Here is a 20,813-nt window from a genome sequence, read left to right as displayed (position 1 = left end):
ATCAATCGTTCAATTTTTTCTCCAAAAATTGAAATAAAAGATTATTAACGCAAAAAAGACTTGTCGGGGGACTATACCTAGAAAGACGGCAAGGGTGTGTGTGACCCTTAACTTTTATTAGTAATTTTTGAATATTTTAATACTTTGAAGCAAAGTATAATATAAGGTGGGCAAAAAGTTCGTAAAAACTTTAAAAATGAATGAAAACCGGAAGAAAAACGGAAATAAAAAACGGTTTGCAGATTTAGCATCGCTGTCGCGGGAATTTTTTAAGACGGGGAAAAAATAACTCAAAAATATCCGATAGGTGGCGCTGGTACGAGCGACATCGGTGGAAATATGCAAATGAGACGGTTATAAGAACTTGCGCTCCTAATCCACAATCAGTTCATCGTTGTAAACCGTGGACCTGCTGCACTCTGCCGTTGCTGGATTTGTCACTTCCCTGCAATGTGTTATCCCCTGTGGTGATGGGTTCACGGAACCTTTGCCCCCGGTATTTCGCCTCCGACATTTCGTCCCCGACATCTCGCCCCTGGCACGTTTCGTCCCCAGTACATTTGGCCCCGGAAAATTCGCCCCTGACATCTCACCCCGATACATTTAGCCCCAAGAAATTTCGCCCCGGACATTTCACACCAGGAATTTCGCCCTGACCTTTCGCCTGCCCTGACCATATGAGTGACTCAGTGAGTAATCAATTAAATCGGAAATTTATCTCTGATATTTCGCCAGCCCTTATCGTACGCGTGACTGTATGAGTGAACATATGAATGATGGTACAAGTGACCAAGTGAGTGACCACATGAGTGATCAAGTGAGTTGGACATTTACTCGTCACATTTTGCTTCCCCTGATCGCATGAGTGACCAAGTGAATGAATACATGAGTGATCGAGTGAATTGAAAATTTATCCCCGGACATTTCACCTGCCCTGACCATATGAGTGGCCCAGTGAGTGATCATATGAGTTACTCAGTGAGTAATGAAGTGAATCGGAAATTGACCCCCTGTCATTTTGCCTACCTTCACCGTACGCGTGACCGTATGAGTGAATATATGAATGATAGTGTGAGTGACCACACCGGTGTGAGTCGTAAATTTGGGAAAAATATTTTATGCTTAAACTGTGAATTCCAAATTCTTAGAATCCATTAAAGTGTGAGTCACTTATTCTTTCAGTGCTACGTAACCACCTATAAAAAGGGAGGGGATGAGGAGGATAATCTTTGCAGAAACTCCACCCTCGCACTTTGCCAATCACTCAATCGCTCACTCTGTCAATCACTCAATGGCTCACTTTGTCAATCACTCAATCGCTCACTGGGTCAATCATCCGGTCATTCACTTTATCAATCTTTCGGTCACTCATGCAGGCACTCACTTGGTCACACATTCACTTATGCGTTCCATCACTCAGTAACTCCCTTGGTCACTCACACGGTCAGTCCCTTGATCACTCACTTGAACACTCGTACCGTCACTCACCTGGTCACATATACAGTCACTCACTTGGTCACTCATGCAGTTAACCACTCGGTCACTCATGCGGTCAGTCACTTATTCACTCAAATGTTCCATCGCTCAATTCCTCCCTTTGTCACTGACACGGTCGATCCCACTATCACTCACTTGATCACTCATACAGTTAATCACTTGGTCGTTCATGCGGTCATTCACTTCGTCACTCATACGTCCATTCGGTCAGTCACTCGGTCACTCATACGGTTAATTACTCAGTCTCTCCTTTGGTCACTCATATGCTCAATCACTCAGTCACTCACTTGGAAACGTACACAAGATTTAATCGGTCACTCACTCTTGGGCACTCATTCACTCAAACGTTTCATCACTCAGTAACTCCCTTTATCACTGACACGGTCAATCCCTCGATCACTCACTTGATCACTCATACAGTTAATCACTTAGTCACTCATGCAGTCATTCACTTGGTCGCTCATGCAGTCATTCACTCGATCACTCATACGTCCATTCGGTCAGTCACTCGGTCAGTCCTACGGTTAATTACTCAGTCTCTCCTTTGGTCACTCATATGCTCAATCACTCAGTCACTCACTTGGAAAATTACATAAGATTTAATCGGTCACTCATTCACTCAAACGTTTCATCGCTCGGTAACTCCCTTGGTCACTCACACGGTCAATCCCTCGATCACTCACTTGGTCACTCATGAGGCCATTCATTTGGTCACTCATGAGGCCATTCATTTGGTCACTCATACGGCCATTCGGTCAGTCACGTGGTCACTCATACGGTCATTCACTCATAAAGTCAATTGCACACTAGTTGATACGGTCACTCACGTGGTGAGTCATTCTGCAACTCGATTAGTCATTTGTACGGTCACTAACGCACTCCTACAGTCCATTTCACACTCACTTGGTCACTCATACGGTCACTCGATCACTCACACACTCAATCAATCATACGGTCACTCATACGTTCAGGGCAAGTGAAATGTCAGGTGTGAATTTTTCGGGACCAAACGCGCCAGGGGCGAAATTTCCGAGGGTCAAATGTAACGGGGACGAAACGTTCCAGGGGCAAGATGTCGGGAACAAACTGTCGAGGACGAAATGTCGGGGGCGAAAGTTCCGGATCCCGTGGTGATGGTAGTCACGTGGAACATATACTGCGGTAATAAACGATTTGGAGGCATTCTGTTCGTTATTTACGTTTCTTTCCTGGGACTTGCGTACGTCAGCGCCACCTATCGGTTGTTTTTGAGATTTTCTTTTTCTGTCTTAAAAAAAAATATCCCGTGACCTAGCGATGTTAACCCTGCAAACTGTTTTTTATTTCGTTTATTTTCCCGGTTTTTGTGAATTTTTTAAAGTTGCTACGGACTTTTTGCCCACCCTGTATTTTTAAAGACATATTAGGGTTATAACAAAAAAAAAAATTAAGGATGAAAAAAACCAACAATTTATTAACTACTTTTATCGTTATTTTGTTTCTAAAGCATTCTGTGTAGCGACCTGTATATTCCCTATCAACAAATTATTCTTTCTGATTCTGCTGATATTGAATCTGTGGCGGTCTCTATTCATATAAAAAGAATATCAATGGACTTTTGTGCAATTTATAAACCGCCTAATAACTTGGACTTAAATTTGTTAAAAGAAATATTCAACACCAGCTCAGCTGTCCTAGTAGCAGGTGACTGGAACTGCAAGTCATCTTTGTTTTTCTCGAAGTCAACAAATAGAAATGGTAAAATTCTTAGGAAATTCTGTATTGACAATTTTCTTCAAGTAATCTCTTCCCCTCAGCCAACTCATTTCCCTGGCCAAAACAGAGGACCGCCTGATGTCATTGGTTTTGGTCTAGCAACAAATTTTTTGTACGATATACAAATGTATACGAAGGCAATTTTGTATTCTCCTCACAATCCCCTGTTCTTCAACATTGACTTTTTAATACCCAGAAAAAGACTTTTGGTAAATCACATTGACTGGAATGCTTATAATGACAGACTTTCTTCAACGGCACTAAACACTGTTGATAACCCAAACAGTGATGGCATTGACCAAGCTGTTGATAATTTGACCCATCTTATTAATGACTGAATTAAAGCCTCTTCTACTCAAAAAATAAAATCCGAGAATCAATTTGGCCTGCCTAAAGAAATTTTGGATAAAATTAGGCATAAAAACAAAGTTAGGAAAAAGTGGCAGAGATTATAGAGGTGCCTTAGACACAATAATTTTAAACAGACTCCAAAAGGAGATCAAAAAAGAAGTTGCATCTCACATCAATGACCGTTTTTCTGACTTTGTGGATCACAGCTACAGCAGAAAACGGCAATTTATGGAAAGCTTGGCGGATATGTAAGCCCAAAAATACACGAATTAATAAAATTAAAAAGGCAGACAACACAATTGTTTACACAGATCAGGAAATTGCTGAAACATTCGCAACTACTTATGAAGGGCAATTTTCACCCAATAGGAATCAGCCTAATAATACTAAATTACGGCTTCTTAGAAAAGTCGCACAATTTATTCACTTTCACACAAATAATTCTACATGTCACATGGATCTAACAACTAATGATGAAATCAGCTCAATCATCAACTCGTTGGATGTCAAAAAAGCACCAGGTGCTGATGAAATTAGCAATAAGGCCTTGAAGTGCCTGCCAGAAAATATCATTTCTCACATAACAGAAATTTTCAACGGTGCTTTAACATTAAATTATTTTCCAAAACCTTGGAAACATTCTGTTATAAAAACAATTCACAAAGCGGGGACTGACCCACTTATGGCACAAAACTTCAGACCAATAAGTTTACTGAGTAACTGGAGTAAAATCTTTGAAAAGATTGATTCCATTCATCAATGAAAATGGTTTAATTAGACCCGACCAACATGGGTTTCGACCTGAGCACTCTTGTGTAACACAGCTAGTTAGAGTCTCAGAGTTTATAAATGAAGCTTTTAACAATTTTGATTTTGTGGCTGCATCATTCTTAGACATAGCAAAAGCATTTGACCGTTGTGATTATGCTACATTGCTTTCCAAACTCATTGACTTAAATATGCCTCCGCATATGGCCATATTCTTCTATCACTATCTTTTAGGTCGAACTTTTCAAGTAAAAATTCAAAATACACTTTCTTCAAGAAAACAAATTCATGCCTCTGTGCCTCAGGGCAGTGTGTTGGGGCCACAACTGTTCCTACTATACGTTAATGACATACCTTGTCCCCAAAATGGCATAATATCTTTATTTGCAGACGACTGTGCAGTTTTGTGCAGCAGCAGGGATGCAAATCAGGCCTTCAATAATTTACAAGAAACCATGGATGAAATAGAATATTGGTGTGATCAATCTGCCATCCAACTGAATAGTGACAAATGCAAATTTTTATGGTTCACTAGACGTCGTAAAATACCGGACAAACGACTTCAAATTGGCACACAATCATTAAGCCCTGTTAGACAAATAAAATACTTGGGCTGTATTCTCAATAAAAATCTCTCTTTCTCTTCACATGTAATAAACAAATTAGATAATGTAATAAACAAATCTAATAGAATTATGGGTATCACATTTCCACAGGCAAAACTTACATTAAAGAACACAAAATCATTCTCTTCAAATCTATAATAAGACTTACATTACTCTATGCTTCGCCAGCTTGGGCGCAAGCGTGTAAAACGAACATCAAAAAATTACAGACGACTCAGAATAAAATACTTAGAAAATTTGTTGGAGCCCCTTGGTTTGTTCAATGATCAATTTGAGAGATCGAATGTTTAATTCTCAATTTGAACATTTGAAGGAAATAGTTGACTATTATGCTGACTGCTTAAGGAAATATAGGAGGCTCAAACAGATTGGGCGCCTTACATGGGAAAATTTGTAAGGGTGTTTTCTTCTACAAATCTCATTGTATACATACTATTTTAATACATAAATTCTCTCATTCAATTGTATATACTCACATTACTTGTATACTCTGTATATAACACTTTACACTTTTGTACATAACTCTGTACTTTGTCACACTCTGTATATAAAACACAATATACACTTTTGACATTTATTCGCATCTATTCGATTTGCATCTTCTCATTATTGAATTTTGTCTATACACATATATTTCCCAATTGAACTTGCATATTGAGCTTTGACCTGCATATGATGTACATATGAAAAAGGTGTAAAAAAAAAAAGAGCGAGAAGACTCTTTTTGAACTTAGGATTGTTTTGCTTACATAAAATTTTTCAATAGTAAATCCCCATTGCACTGAGTTGAAACAGAACTTTATTACCTGTATTGCATTTTTGATGTTATTGCTGGGGTTTTTTTGCGTCACGACTCCCATGTGATGTTTTTTCCCCCCATTCCACTTCGAATAGATGCTGCTAGCTGCAGATTGTGTGACCTGCTTCAGTGAACTGTGGTGGCATTTGCCTGCTTATAGCCAGATCATGACTTTTAACCAATTTGACCAGTTCTTTTTACATACACTACACATACATGCAAACACATATCTATCTACAAACATAGACACATTTTCTTCTTCACAGGCCTTCTTGGCCAGTTTTTATTGCCGGCAGTTGGCCCTCACGAGCTGGGAATCGGCTCAAAGTTGAATTCTGGTCTGGTCTGTAACGACCTGTCTTGAAGTGCGTTAGTGTGAAGAAGAGCTCAAGAGAGAGGAGGGGATTTGCATTTTCTATATTCCCGATAAGGATTTCAGTGTTACATCGCTTCTAGGATTTGAATAGAATCAACAAGTGGGGATCTTGCTTTATTACATTTTTTTTTTTCGCAGTTGGAAGTTCCTGGCGATGGTCTTTCCGAAGGGGTCCAAACCAAACTTGTGAATTTCCATTTCAAGAGGAAAAACGGGTGTGGTGCGGGTCGTTTTATAGTGCCTTCAAATGTGTTTTGCGTTTATTGTTTCAAGCAGCGTTTTATTTTCACCACTGCTTTTGGGTAGTTCCTGAGGCAATCTTTGTCAAATTCTGAAAAGTTTTCCCTTCGGTGAATCTGCTTCCTGTTATCCCATTTTTACAACAACTATAAACACATGGATAGTTCTACTTTGCAAAAAAAAAAAAAAACAGTTTATCGGACAAAAATGACAAAAACGCGTACTTGACAACTAAAGCTGAGTCACCTGCTGCCCGACATCTGCAGATAAGGATGAAGGTAAAAAATGTCTCACGAACGGGGATTATAGTCTTTTAGATGCACATGGGCGCTATCAGAAGAATTTTGACCTTACAAAATCAATCGTGACGATGTGGGTAAAATATATGGAAGGGTCAGTGTGCCCCCTTCCAGTCTAGGTATATCGGTTCATATAGCCGTTGATAAGAAAGATAATGGGAATAGCTCTGGTTTACAATAAGAAAATAATTCAGGAAAAGTCGAGAAATTTTTAGTCATTTGGTGTATCTTTTACTTGAGATATGGTGGCAGAAAGAGTTGCGCAGAGGCACACAGAGCCCGTCTGTCTCTCTAGTGTTAATGTCAGTTAATGTTATCATCCGGAAAAACACGCACGCACACATTAGACGCAATTTCTATCAGACTGAAAATTTCAGACCTTATCCATATTTCACTATACATTAAAATTGCCATGCCCACCATTACATTAAAATTTCTGAAAATATTTCCGAGGTGTTCAAAAAAACGTGTTAGTGAACTGAAACTCCGAGTTGGGACAGGGGAGGAGGAGGTATCTGACCATTTGTTACAATATTGTGAACACAAAATAAAGAAACTATTTCGTTTCAAAAATTTCAGAAAAGAAATTGATTTCTATAAAAAATTTTAGGTATCCGACTACGTTGAAAACGTCATTTTGGAAGAAAATACCGATTTTTAATGGGTTTTTTTTATTTTATTTCTTATGAAAGCCCTATTTGTTGTGATTCCAAAACAGGACCGATGCTCAGAACCGAGGTTACGTCCACTTTCACGTTGCGTTTTCACATACAAGTAATCCGTGAATAAAAACTTTCAACGTGTTTTACGAAGAATGCTATTTTTGACATTTTGTTTGCGTTTGTGACATGATTTCTAAAATTCTATTCATTGTATCATTACGGAATTTCGATATGATATTTTGCTATATATATTGTAGAGGTTATGAACTAAAATGTAAGGGTAATCATATATTTATTTGAATTACAGTGTTTTTATAGACGAAATGTAGGATGAAAATTGAAAAAATCTACACGTGCGTTAACAGATTTGGGTGTCACTTATGAGCATGTCACGCAATCCTTTAAATGGCGATTCATAACCTGTAACATCACTAGCTTTTAAATGTACTGTTAAAATCACAAAACAATTTCATCCACAACATTTTTCGCAATCGCGTTTCGAATGTGACGTAAATTTTGCCTAAAATTTGACATAAAAATGAATTTTTCATTGAAAATGACATTAAGTAGACAGAAATTTGTTACTGTTTTTACCATTTCGAGACTATGCATTTCGAAAAATGCTATTGAAGTTCTCTTTAGTACGATTTTATAGAAAAGTTCTGTATGTGTGTGTGTATATATATATACGTTCTGTTAATGGACCGACAGACTCAGAGAGTTGTTTGTAGGCATCACTAGAGGAACAAAAGTTGCAATGTAACATGTGTTCGCAAACCACTTTGAGAGGGTGCAAATCGCGAAAAACGCATGCCACAGGCTCTGAGTCAAGAGGAGACGAAAGGTGGACGTGAGTTGATAGCTGAATGCGTTCGCGGGTTCGCTCACCATATCTGACGTAAGCAGCGCCGCAAAACGCATGCGTTGGGGTAGGATCACGTGCTGCGGACGAAATCAAAAGCATACCTGGTATCTTCCAGAGCGCGTCCGGGACTCGTTTTTTTACGTCGTTGTCGACTGTGTAATGACGCCAGCGGCCGCCACCTCCAACAACTCTTGTAATAGTTAATCAAATAAATCGTTTTGTAGTTATCATTGTACTTTTTGTCGTTCCAGCGCGACGCCGAAACTTGCATGTGTTTTTCACGATTTTTCACCCTCTCAACGTCGTAGTTTGCGACACCATGTTCCATTGCAATTTTTATTCCTCTTGATGTCTACTAACAACTCTCTGAGTTTGTCGGTCCATTAACAGAACACCCTGTATTCAATTAATCTTACAGGACGAGCTCCCATAACTAATATGATGATATGTGAATGTATATCCATACAGTGTGATAATTAGAATGTAAAATGTAATACATAAGTGAAGTGATTATTATAAACCCCAAGGACACTAAATTGCTGCTCACGAGTTGTTAATGGTTGCTCCCTGGGGTAAGATGTAAAGTTGAGTTCTTTCTTTTTTGTGGAGAAAATAAATGCTCCCTTCGGGAAACCCCGTATGGCGAACGTTTTCGGGCCAGCGGGTTAGTATTTCTTACGGAACGAGTTCCAATAATTTTAGAAATTGGATCTAAAAAGTTCAATGTTTTTCCGTTAGGTACTTTTAAGCAATCGTGTGTTTGTGTTTGGCGAATAATTGTAAATTTTATTATTCTATTTCGTTTCACGTTAGTGTATGGGGGATTTTCTTTTTCTCACTACATACAACTTGTAGGACCCAGGACAGTATATAAAAAAATTTCGCAGATTTTCATTATATTTTTTACATCATTTTTTAACTTAAACAGGCCTCTGGAAGAAACAACATTTAAAACATTTTTTAGGAAGTAACATTGAAGACAAAAGTTTCAATGATATTTATCTTTTGAATAAACGATAAAAGTGTATTTAAAAACGTGTATTAAAAACGATTATAATTTACTAATCTCTTAATGGTTTACGGGTAACTAATGGCTAGGAAAATTCACCGACTAATCATTTACCGACAACACTTCGACACGAGTCAGTGAGCGAATCAAGTGAATGATTCAATAGTTGATGAGTGAGTGATAGAGTGGTTGGTAAGTAAAAAACAACTAGTGAGTGAGCTAGTGACCAATGGGGGAGTATCCTGATGAGCGACCCAGTGGTATACTAAGGGATCTAAAGTGTGCTATTGACAGAATGAGTAACCTAGTGAGTAAGTGTGTCACCTGGCGACTGAGTGACTAGTCAGTGAGTGAATAAATCTGGTGATCATTTGATCATTTTTGTCGCACCACGGTCATGTTCTGCACACGAGGTATAATGAGACCGGGACTTACAATTTGTTGCCGATTGCAAACGGCGCAGCCTGCTTTTATACTCGTCGAGAGGTTGGCGCGGTAACCACTCGATGTGGGACTCCTTGCGGCAGCCATCTTTTATCTGTGGTCAACGTTTCTGTCGCACCCCTGTGTGAGGAAGGCTTCTGACAAGCACGAACCGGGTATCGAACTCGCGACACCTCTTAACATCCTTCGGTACTTTAGGCGAGTATCTTATCGACCTGGGGCTACCGCGCCCAATAAATCTGGTGATTGGGTACGAGTGACAGTTTTGAAAGTCCTGGTCATGGAGCAACAGTGTGAGCGACCTAGTTAGTGAGTATGAAAGTGAGCGACTGCGTGAAATAATAGCCGAATCGGGGTAGGTCAATTCAATACGCCGACAATGGCCTCGACAAATCGATTAGGGACAATTTACTGATGAATCCCTTTCGGGAGGGTGGGGGCTAATGCGGGTTTTTTTTATTGTATATGATAAATATATTTACAAAGCAAAGCAAAGAAAATATGTACATGATAGATATATACATTATAGATACGATGCAGCTATATAAACGGACGGTTTTTATGCACATCATTCAAAGTCCATGTCACAGTTTGTCCCAGGGGTCTCTGAGGCCGTGACGTGGTCGCTCCCTTGTTGTTCTATGTGCTGTGCTGCCAGTCTGCTGGATCGTCTCGTAGGCTGCTGAAGTCTAGTCGTCTATATCTATCCTTCTATGAAATACATGATTGAGGGTGTAACAGATTGAGCAACCTTGTGTTAGATGATAATATGAGTGACCTAGTGAGAGAATGAAAAAGTGAGCGACCTAATGAGAGAATGAAAAAGTGAGCGACCTAATGAGAGAATGAAAAAGTGAGCGACCTAGTGAGCAAGTTTGTAACCTAGGGAGTAAATGAGATCAAATGAGTGACCGGCTTACTCAGGGAGTGATTGAGTGACATGGTGAGTGAGTTACCTGATGACTGAGTGAGTGACCTATGAAGTAAGTGAGTAAATTGGTGAGTAAGTGAGTGACCTATGAAGTAAGTGAGTGAATTGGTGAGTAAGTAAGTGAGTGGTAATGAGCAACCTAGTGAGCGAATGATATAATGAGAAACCTATATATATATATATATATATAATGAGTAAGTGACAGAGGAAAAAAAATCGACCCAGTGAGTGATAGAATGAGTCCTAGTCCTATGAATGATAGAACGAGTATAGAATAGTGACCTAGTGATTGACAGAGAGACCTTGTGAGTGAATGAGTGATAGTGAGCTAGCTCATTCGTTCACTTGCTCATTTGATCATTCATCAGAGATGAATTTTCCATTCAGTGGTCATTGAATTTTCCCAGAGATGGATTTTCCATTCAGAAAAATGGTTGGTCGGTGAATTTTGCTGGCGGTGCAGTGCATGGCGGTCAAGTGTTGTCGGTGAAATTTCCAAGCTATTACGGTTTTCTTGTCTTATGATCATTTGATCTGGACCTAGTGATCACTTAACCTTGCTGTGTGATCGATGACAATTAATTTTTTCCGTTGTGGTCAAATCATCATGTTTTTCTTGTCTTTTGCTTATTTAGCCTTGTGTTCAAATCACTAGGCCCCCCCCCCCGTCTTACGACCATCAAATGATCATTAGACAGTGATAATTAAAGGATAAAGATAAAATCACATAAAAACATAATGACGAAAATATATGAAGACAAATAAATAAATTATAAATTTTGTCCTTGCTCTGGTGATGAATGAATATGGTCCCCTCTCATCTTATGGGCAAGTCCTTGCCCTTGTGATCAAACAGCCACGGCTACCTTGCACATTATGATCATTTACACTTTCCCTAGAGATCAAATCAGCTCGACTCCACCATCGTATGATCATTCATCCTTACCCTTGTGATCAAATGATGATGAGTACTTGTCTAGTGATCACCGATCATATGTGTGGTGAACGGGGATGGTGATTGTCCTACTCCACTCTCTCTCGCTTATGCCAATGTGTGTGTGTGTGTGTAGAGTAGTACAAATTTTTCAGTGAATGCGTATCCGCCTTATGCAGGTGGAAAGGGTAACTCGCAACACGCACAAAAACAAGCACGTGCAAATCACACCAGCATATGTTCACAGCAAAAATTCTGGAAATGCCAATTAACTGCATTTCACACACAACTAGAGATTTAGATCAGGAGCTTAACGTAATAGCGGACTACTTTCACCTCCTGAGGTGTTACTCTGTCCCAAAACGGAAAAGTGATTGCTTCAGGCTTACATAGTAGCCGGCGATTCCGCTTACTAAGTTAGGCAAGCCCACCTTCAACAGGGTGCTAATTACTTTATTTACCACTAGGTTGCAGCAGGGCTGTTTTCATAATCCTATTAAATTCACGTGTTTTGTTGTCAAACTTTCGTTTGTGCAAGGAATCCGGTACCTATGATTGGGTTTAGTGAGCACCAAATCTGTGGTGTTTGGCCAGAACATGATAACTCCAAAATCACATTTTTGAGATATAAGCATTTCCATTGTCATTTAAGTACCAAAAATAAAGCATACATACAAATACAGATGAAAATATAATACATCAGAACGTTGTTTAGCCGTACGCACGTATTTGTGCATTTGTCTCACTTCTAATTAGTTATAATTAGCTAGACTTACTTTTATGGATCAAAAAGACATTTTTTGGAGATGTCATGTTCTGACCAAACAGCACAGAAATTTTACAGCCAATACAATCCTTATTAAGAATGAAACGCTTCTTGTGAACTATCAAAGTATTTTTAAATAAAATGCATAGAGATTTTAAAAAACAACTATCAGTAACTCCAAAAAAACAGGTTACTTTATCTACAAAAGAAAACAATTGGGATAAGGTTGGGCAAATGCTTAGGCCAAAACCGGGAACTGGTTGTGGTAAAACTAACAACAAGTCTTGTCGAGACATTGGAATCAAGTCCGCCAAAAACTGTGGAAACGCAATTTCCAAAGAGCACTTTGGGAAAGGGAAATATTGCAGTAGTTTGCTTTTGGAAGAGGAAAAATATTTTCCAGGACTGGTTATATATGAGCGTGACAGAAACCGGCAGTATTGTGAACTGCACGGAGCCTACAAAAAAAAGGCCTCGAAGTGGCCAATATAGAAAAAAAGAAAAACAGTCCCTTTTCTACAAAATGGACTGATATCGCACAAATGTAGAAGCCTTCAAAGTTTTTGAAAAGAGGACTTTCTCCGTAAATATCGTATGGTCAAGAACGGAAAGTTGTTTTTGAACCTATAAAAGACTGATACAAAGATTGCACTAAGGTACCGTACACATGTAAGACTTCTAATAAGACTGTTGTTGCTTTTCTTTATTCATTTGTAGGCATTTATTTCTCTACGACAAAGAAATCGTAAACTAAGAATAAATAAAGCGCATTTTTGTATTGCTGTGTCAGTACTTTTATAGTTCGAGCTTTTAGTTTGAGTACTTTTCTTCATAACCAGTGAGTTTCCATTGCTTCGAGCATGTTTTACATTGTTTAAATTAGGAATATTTGATGTTTGATGTGTTAAAAAAATTGCCCTTGACAAAGTAGAACTGGCTTAGGGGCTACTTTGGCCCAAAATAACAATAACTAAATTAGAAAAAAAAATTATTGTAGAAAGTGGATTTGTGATATTATATCAGTCTTTTAGAGAAAAGTTTGAACAATCTAAAAATTACCTCAAAATTTCATTATTTATTATTTGTTATTTCCTAGCATAAGAATGAAATAAAAAGTTTTATGAGTGAGGTCAAAGCAAAACCCGTGTTTAGGGGCCGTTCAAGTATTACGTAAGCACATTTTTAGCCATTTTTGACGCCCCCCCCCCCTTGTGAGCAAAATTTCGTCATCAGCTCTGCCGCTCTGAATCCTAACTCATATTGGTGAAATCAGAGACGTACACGGGGGGGGGGGGGCATGGGAGGTCTCTCGCGCCACCCTCCCACGATCAAAAATTTATTTTTTTAATGCAAAAAAAAATTTTTGTAATTGAAATTTCGGAAGAAAATACCTTTATGTGTTATTATAATCAATTTCAGTTTATTTCAATGGTTTTTGATGGCTATGAACGCAAAATATATCTTTAATAAATTCATTGCGGCTCACCCTCTAAGCCATACGATGATAAATCGCATAAGTGCTCTTGGCCCGCGGACTAAATATGGCCGTGGGGGTGATCTGATGTGGCCTGCTCTCCTCCAACCTAATTTTGTAAAAAAAAAAAAAAAGGAACTAAGCGGCACATCTACAGATAACACGGCAGATAAGCGGCACACACTCAAATGACCCGGGACACAGTTCCAGAACGCTTAAGCGATCCGCGCCACATTTAGAGATCCCTTGAGTGACATGTGACGTAGTTTTAGAGCAAATAAGTGGCCCCCAGTGCGGTTCTACATCACTCAAGTTACCCGCGGCACATTCTCAGATTATTTAAGTGATGCGTGGCACAGTTCCAGAGCACTTAAGCGGCCCGGACACATTTCCAGAGCACTTAACCGGCCCGGACACGTTTCTAGATCACTTGGATACGCGAAACATTTAGAGATCACTGAAGTGGCTCTGTGTAGGGCACTTATCAATAGGGAGGGAATGTTACTTCAAGTGCCCACAAACTATCGAAAGGTTTTTCTCCGTTTTGGCGCACTGAGTAAGATGTCATTAAAAATATTTAATATTTTCATAGAGAGTGGTTGATGACGTAAGCATTATCCAACCCCCCTCCCCCCGTCATCAAAAGTCACCAAATCGGAAACCCCCCCCCCCTCCCCATCGATGATGACGTAATACTTGAACGGCCCCACACGGAATTTTAAGAATGCATCAAAATCCAACTAGTCCCAGATAATTAGGTAGGATTCCCACAGTTTTAAGCACTCTTAAAACAGTATTATCAGTCTTTCTTTTTTTTTTTCCTCAGGTGTACAGGCATGTCAATATCCTGGCACAACGGCAGGTGCAACGATATCCAAAGTGCAGTTCTTTTATCGAATCAACGACACTGTCACCTTCGATTGCGCCGACGGATACGAGCTGCGAGGAGCTAAGATGCTGCGCTGTCTCCAGAACGGGCGATGGTCGAGCACTACCCCGACCTGCCATTCCGTAAGGAAAGGCTAATCCCGCAGGGACCGCAACACTACACGAGTAATTAAGTATCTCCAGAGAACTTTATCGTATATAAAAAAAAATAAATAAATAAATAAAAAGGACCCCTCGTTGCCGCTGGATCCTGGCTGTGTCTTGTGACTATTTTTGACTAAAAACTACCGTGGAACCGCAAGTGACCTACAACAATGACGACGACTATTATTGTCACGCTGGACCGTATATACGACACGAAACCACCGTGCTTTCATCGACACATCAATTGTACATGTACATTATTATCTTTACAGTGCGTTATATCCGTACGTCTTCGAGGGTAATTATATTGAGTAAAGGGGAAGTTGTGGTGTGTGTGTGTTCATGCGCGTATCATGTTCTTTCTGGTGCATCTTCGTCTGCAAGTTCATAAAGTACGTTATAAGTTTTACCTGTATGTTACGATTTCGGAATAGTTTCAAAATCATATACGGACTAATCCAAGGGGTAAAAAGTACTTGATACTATCAATTTTATTCCTGCTCGTGCTACTATTTAGAAAGTTCTAAGACTCGCGGAGAATCCTGCTGCTTGATTTCTGGTGAGACCCTAAAATAATGATCCCCGAATTTTCGGGAAACGCTTGGCTATTTCGCCCCCAGAGGCATCCGTGGCTCTTTTGTCTTACGATCATTAATCCTTGCCCTAGTGATCGAATGATCACGGCTCCATTGTCTTGTGACCATTTATTCTTTTCCTTGTGATTATGCTCTTCTTATAAATGATCAATTGTCCTTGCCCTAATTATCAATGATCGTGGCTTCCCTTTCCTCATGATCAATTATCCTTGCCCTAATTATCAATGATCATGGCTTCCCTTTCCTTATGATCAGTTATCCTTTCCCTAATTATCAACGATCGTGGCTTCCCTTTCCTCATGATCAATTATTCTCGCCCTAATTATCAACGATCGTGGCTTCCCTTTCCTCATGATCAATTATCCTTGCCCTAATTATCAATGATCATGGCTTCCCTTTCCCCATTATCATGGCGTCCCTTTCCTTATGATCAATTATCCTTGCCCTAATTATCAATGATCATGGCTTCCCTTTCGTTATGATCAGTTATCCTTTCCCTAATTATCAACGATCGTGGCTTCCCTTTCCTCATGATCAATTATTCTCGCCCTAATTATCAACGATCGTGGCTTCCCTTTCCTTATGATCAATTATCCTTGCCCTAATTATCAATGATCATAGCTTCCCTTTCCTCATGATCAATTATCCTTGCCCTAATTATCAATTATCTTTGCCCTTCTGATCAAATAGTCATACCTTTCTTTGCTTGTATTCATTTATCCTTTCCCGAGATGTCAGATGGGCACACGATTTCCTCGCCTTTGAGATCAATTATCATGGTTCCCTTGTTTCAAAAAGTTATCATTTATTCTTACTTTCGCGATCAAATTTTGATGTCAGCTTTTATTATCGCTATTCATCCTTGCCCATGCGATCAAATAGTCCCGGCTCCCCTTGTTTTATGACCATTTATCTTTTCTCTAGAGATAAAAGGATTAGTGCCTCTGTTGTCTTATGATAACTCATTCTATGTTTTGTTATCACGGCTTCCTTGACTGATGGTCATTCATCCTTGATCTAGTAATGAAAGGATCACGGCTTCCTTGTCTTATGACCATTAGCCTTGCCCTGATAGTCGAATGATCACGGCTCTTTCGTCTTATGGTCTCATTTATTCTTTGCCTTGTGATCAGTAATCATGACTCCCTTGTCTTATGATCTTTTATCCTGTATGTGTGTGGCCCATGTGACCAAATGCTCACGGCTCCCTTGTTTTACGATCATTTATCTTATAAAACTCCCTTGCCCACTTTGCACATTTTTTAGCCCTTGTAATCAAATGGTCACGGCTCCCTTGTTTTATGATTTATCCTTGTCCTTGGGACAAAGTAACCGCAGCTTCGTTGTCTTCTTATCATTTACCATTGTGATCAGATGATCACGAAGGCAAGGCAAAATCACTCAACAGGGATTGGGGTTAAAACACTTCCCAGAGCCTACAGAATAGTTTAGACAAAGGAAAGAAAAGAAAAATAAACTATATATACAGGGTTATTCAGAAAAATATGGCCAAACTGAATAGGTAATTCAGATGTATGATAATACACCGGAGCCACTACACGGAGTTGTTGCGCCAAACACTTTAAAGCAATGCCGAACTCAGCAAGCATGAAGTCGCAATTCTGGCAAACATAAATGCATTAGGGGCCACACATACACTCAGAGCATACATTCCGGCATGTACCGATTCGTTAGAAATTCCTCATAGACTGAATGCTTGCTACCACTACTTAACTGTACATCACGTAGTACACATTCCACTGAATTTCTAACGAGTTAGTACATGCCGGAATGTGTGTTCTGAGTGTATGTATGTGTGTAACGTATTTATGCTGTCATAATTTCGATTTCATGCTTGCGGAGTTCCGGATCGCTTGAACCCCTTCGCTTGCAAGCGATTGGCAGAAATTCGGATGATCTCTGTTTGACGAATCAGCGATAAATATGGTATAACCTTGTCTTAATCCAACCGCATGTTAAAAAAAGGAATGAGGAGGAAGGAAAAAGTGTAGGTAACAAAGGAAGAAACAAATGAAAGGAAAACATTATAATAGAAAAAGTATAAGTTCGGGATTGCATTATAAAAGTTTTATAAAAATTCTTTCATAAAACTTCACAATGCAACCAATAAGCTTAATACTTGCAGATAAGAGAGTAGGTATGAAGTAGATTGCTCTTTTCACCCTCACCTACCTGTTCTCTTTTGCTCTTGCACGTATATAGTGGAAGGATACCACTGGCGTTTGGACGGAATATTACGTCCCTGATCGTGAAGTGGTTAAAAGTGCGTGACGCAGCGGCTCTGGGTGGCGTTTGAACACCTATGTCGTGTTGGATGTTATCGTATACCTGAATTTCCCTTTCAGTTTGGCGATGTTATTTCTGAATCACCCTGTATATACCAGGGTGAAATCAATCTTTTAGCTTGAAATTTCAACATAAGAATTTTGTTTATTTATGAACTGCCAAAAAAAAAGACATACAGTACATGTATAAGGTGCTTATTCAATATAGTTCTAATGTTTCACAAAAAAAAAATATATTCATTTGTTTTATAGCGTATATAGTATACTGTATCCGTACTAGTTATAAATAATTGCTGTACGAAAGCGAAGATCTAGAGTGTTCATAACATACAGCTTCTGTCATACTCTAAAAATTACAATATAATATATATTCATACTTAAAAAAATTTTTTTCCAACTTTACACATCATCACACGGTTTTAAGAGCTTTGTCAGCACTGCCTGCTAGCGGAAATAATGATGATAATAGTAATTATCATTATTATGGAAAAATGTATTAGAGTGGAAATATATCGCTTTCCGAGTATTTTTCAGGAATTTTACTAGTGTGTTGACGCTATATAATGCATTTTTTGATTATTTAGCTTTTTTTTCTTTTAATTTGTGTCATGTATTTTAGTATCATAGAGGGGAAAAAATGATTAAGAAATTAATCATTATTTGTAATATATGAATATATACATATACATTTAATGTGTATAGTGACTATTTATGATATAGATTTATCTGGCTTTGAGTTCTGGGGAATATAATTTTTTTAAATTAATTAATTGGAAAGTTTTGAAATTAATGATCCAATTTTTAATTAAACATAATTAAATTAATTTGTTTTTGATATACACTGTCGAACGCTGCTTTAAAGTCAATAGCAATAGCCCCGGCTAATGTTGATCTCTCAGAATGGAATAATTTAGTATAAAATTTTCAATTTTTAAGTTGAAATGTTTTCTGTGAGGAGTTAATTTCCATTTTTAGGTTTACGTAATTTCCGAAATTCGTTAAATAAATTAATTTTAATTCTCTCTGTGGAATTCCCCAGGCTCTACCATACAAAACAATGAAAAAAAACATAGTTTTTACAATGACTATTAAACAACTACCTGTGCCTCATCTCGACTCGATGTGAAGAAAACAAAATGAAATTTTAAAAGAAATTAAGCAAAACTATGTGAGTGTTGTATAGAAAACAATGCGAGAGAAGCGTGTAAATAACTGCTCTCCGTTTTACGCTTGTAGAGTTGTGTATTTTGCGAGCTGCTCTTTTTTTATAGATCATTAGTTGTGTGTTTGTGTGTCGTCAGTGGCGTAGTTTGATGACGTTATTTGAGTATGTAATGGAGTCAGAATTAACAAAAAAAAAAAAGAACAAATTTTGCTGCCATAGATGAATTTAGATATTGAGATGAGTTAAGTAAAATGCAATGGAAGTCTCAGTTTTCTATAATATAACTGTAATTAATTTGAATTGCTCTTAAATAATGCCTGTCAGACACTTTGTATTTACTTCAAGGATTTTCTTATCAGTTGGAAGCGGGGATAGAATCAATTAGAAAACATTATTGGTGAACAAAAAATTTTAATTTGAGTTTTTAATCGGTTGTTTTCAATTTTCACCACTGATACGAGTATATTAGTATAAAATTATTATTTGTCCTATAAAAATTTCTTTATATTTGTGTTTATTTGTTTACTTTTTATACTAAAAGTAGTTATTGTTCTTGTCTAAGAGAGGAATGAATTTTTTTTTCATATTTTTTAGCTCTCTCGCCGTGTAATTGCTCATAAAATCACAGTTATTAAAAAAAAAAAAAATACTTTCCCAATTTGAATAGTGATTTTGCTTTTAACAGAATCACCATTTAACCTTTCACCGGCAGAATTAAGATTTAAATTTATTTTCTAAATTACCTTTCCGCCTTTAGTTCAGAGACTACCAACCAATTACTTCATGAAAAAAAGTTTTCCTTTATGTTTCCCGGACTTGCCCATGTTCATATAAACATTAAAATTTAAAAAAAAAAAAAACTTAAATTTCATTTTTCCTTAGAAACACAGATGATTTAAAAAACTAAATTTATGACACTAAGTACTGAAATGAATGGGATTTTTGTTCTGTAAATTAAGTTTGGAATCTCACAAGTTCGGGGAAAAAATATCAAATACTTTCGTGTTGAAAATTTTTTTTTCTAATTAATAAAACCGATTTGTGGGATCGCTCACCTGTTTTGATAGTTTATTCAACAAACTATTGAAAGAAAATATGAATTCGATAAGTTGTGGCTTACTTATTTGTAACAGCAATTTGGAATTTGTAGGGCTGTGTCCCAAGAATGTGAAATAACAAAATTCAAGAACGCATTTCATATGCAATTACAAAATCTAACTGTCAGTTAACTGAGCAAATAATTGACAAATAAGTGTGGGATCTTGCACCCAATGATTACAACAGGTATATATGTTCATTCTAATGAATTGTGTGATTAAATTATACAAGATTACATGTTGATACAAGATTAAATAAGATAAATATGGATGTGATATGGATGTAAATATGGATATATAGCGTTCAGTATATATACAAGCCTCCAATCAATGAAGAAAGAATTAGAACTATTTACACTTTTTACAAAACTAAACTAATTGACTGACCCCTGATCAGGCCAGTATGTTCTTAGGTCTAACAAACTTCAACATCTCTCCCGCAGGATAAGGTGAGATGTCTCTTATGTGCTGATATTCTGATGTTTCAGCCCTATTGGATTATCATCTACATAGTTTGACTAAATAGTCATGCGTTTCAATGTTCAAATCCTTCATTATGTGCCCCGGTATATAGCCGAAGTATTTTATTTTGTCACAGTAGTAGTTGTTTGATGATTGAGGGTTTCGCTGTGGAAAAGCATGGTGCTGCATAGCACATAATTTGTCTAATGACTGACTTGTACATAATGGTTTTGTTTTTTGAGGCTAAGCGTGCAGAGCGTGTGTAGAAGTCCTCCAGCCTTAGCGGCTCGAACTTTCGCCTCATGAATGTGAGCTTTGAAACTGAGCTTTTTTATCCAAAATAACACCAAGATATTTTG

At 37.9% G+C, this 20,813-nt stretch overlaps 1 protein-coding gene across 2 annotated transcripts in view; it reads left to right on the top strand.

Annotated features, from left to right (window-relative positions):
- LOC149083872 (sushi, von Willebrand factor type A, EGF and pentraxin domain-containing protein 1-like) overlaps positions 1-14,895 on the top strand; it is a 440,661-nt gene extending 425,766 nt beyond the window's left edge. For both annotated transcript variants that reach the window (XM_089234250.1, XM_089234248.1), the window contains exon 21: positions 14,623-14,895. In XM_089234250.1, the coding sequence (XP_089090376.1) occupies positions 14,623-14,822 (200 nt within the window). In that variant the 3' untranslated portion in view covers positions 14,823-14,895. The remainder of the gene's footprint in view (positions 1-14,622) is intronic.
- Positions 14,896-20,813: the final 5,918 nt, after the last annotated feature.

Source organism: Pholcus phalangioides, unplaced genomic scaffold (genome assembly GCF_987345545.1).
Source record: "Pholcus phalangioides strain wild (caught in Gottingen) unplaced genomic scaffold, Ppha-v1.0 ptg000008l_1, whole genome shotgun sequence".
Lineage (NCBI taxonomy): Eukaryota > Metazoa > Arthropoda > Arachnida > Araneae > Pholcidae > Pholcus > Pholcus phalangioides.
This window is presented reverse-complemented; position numbering and strand designations above follow the sequence as displayed.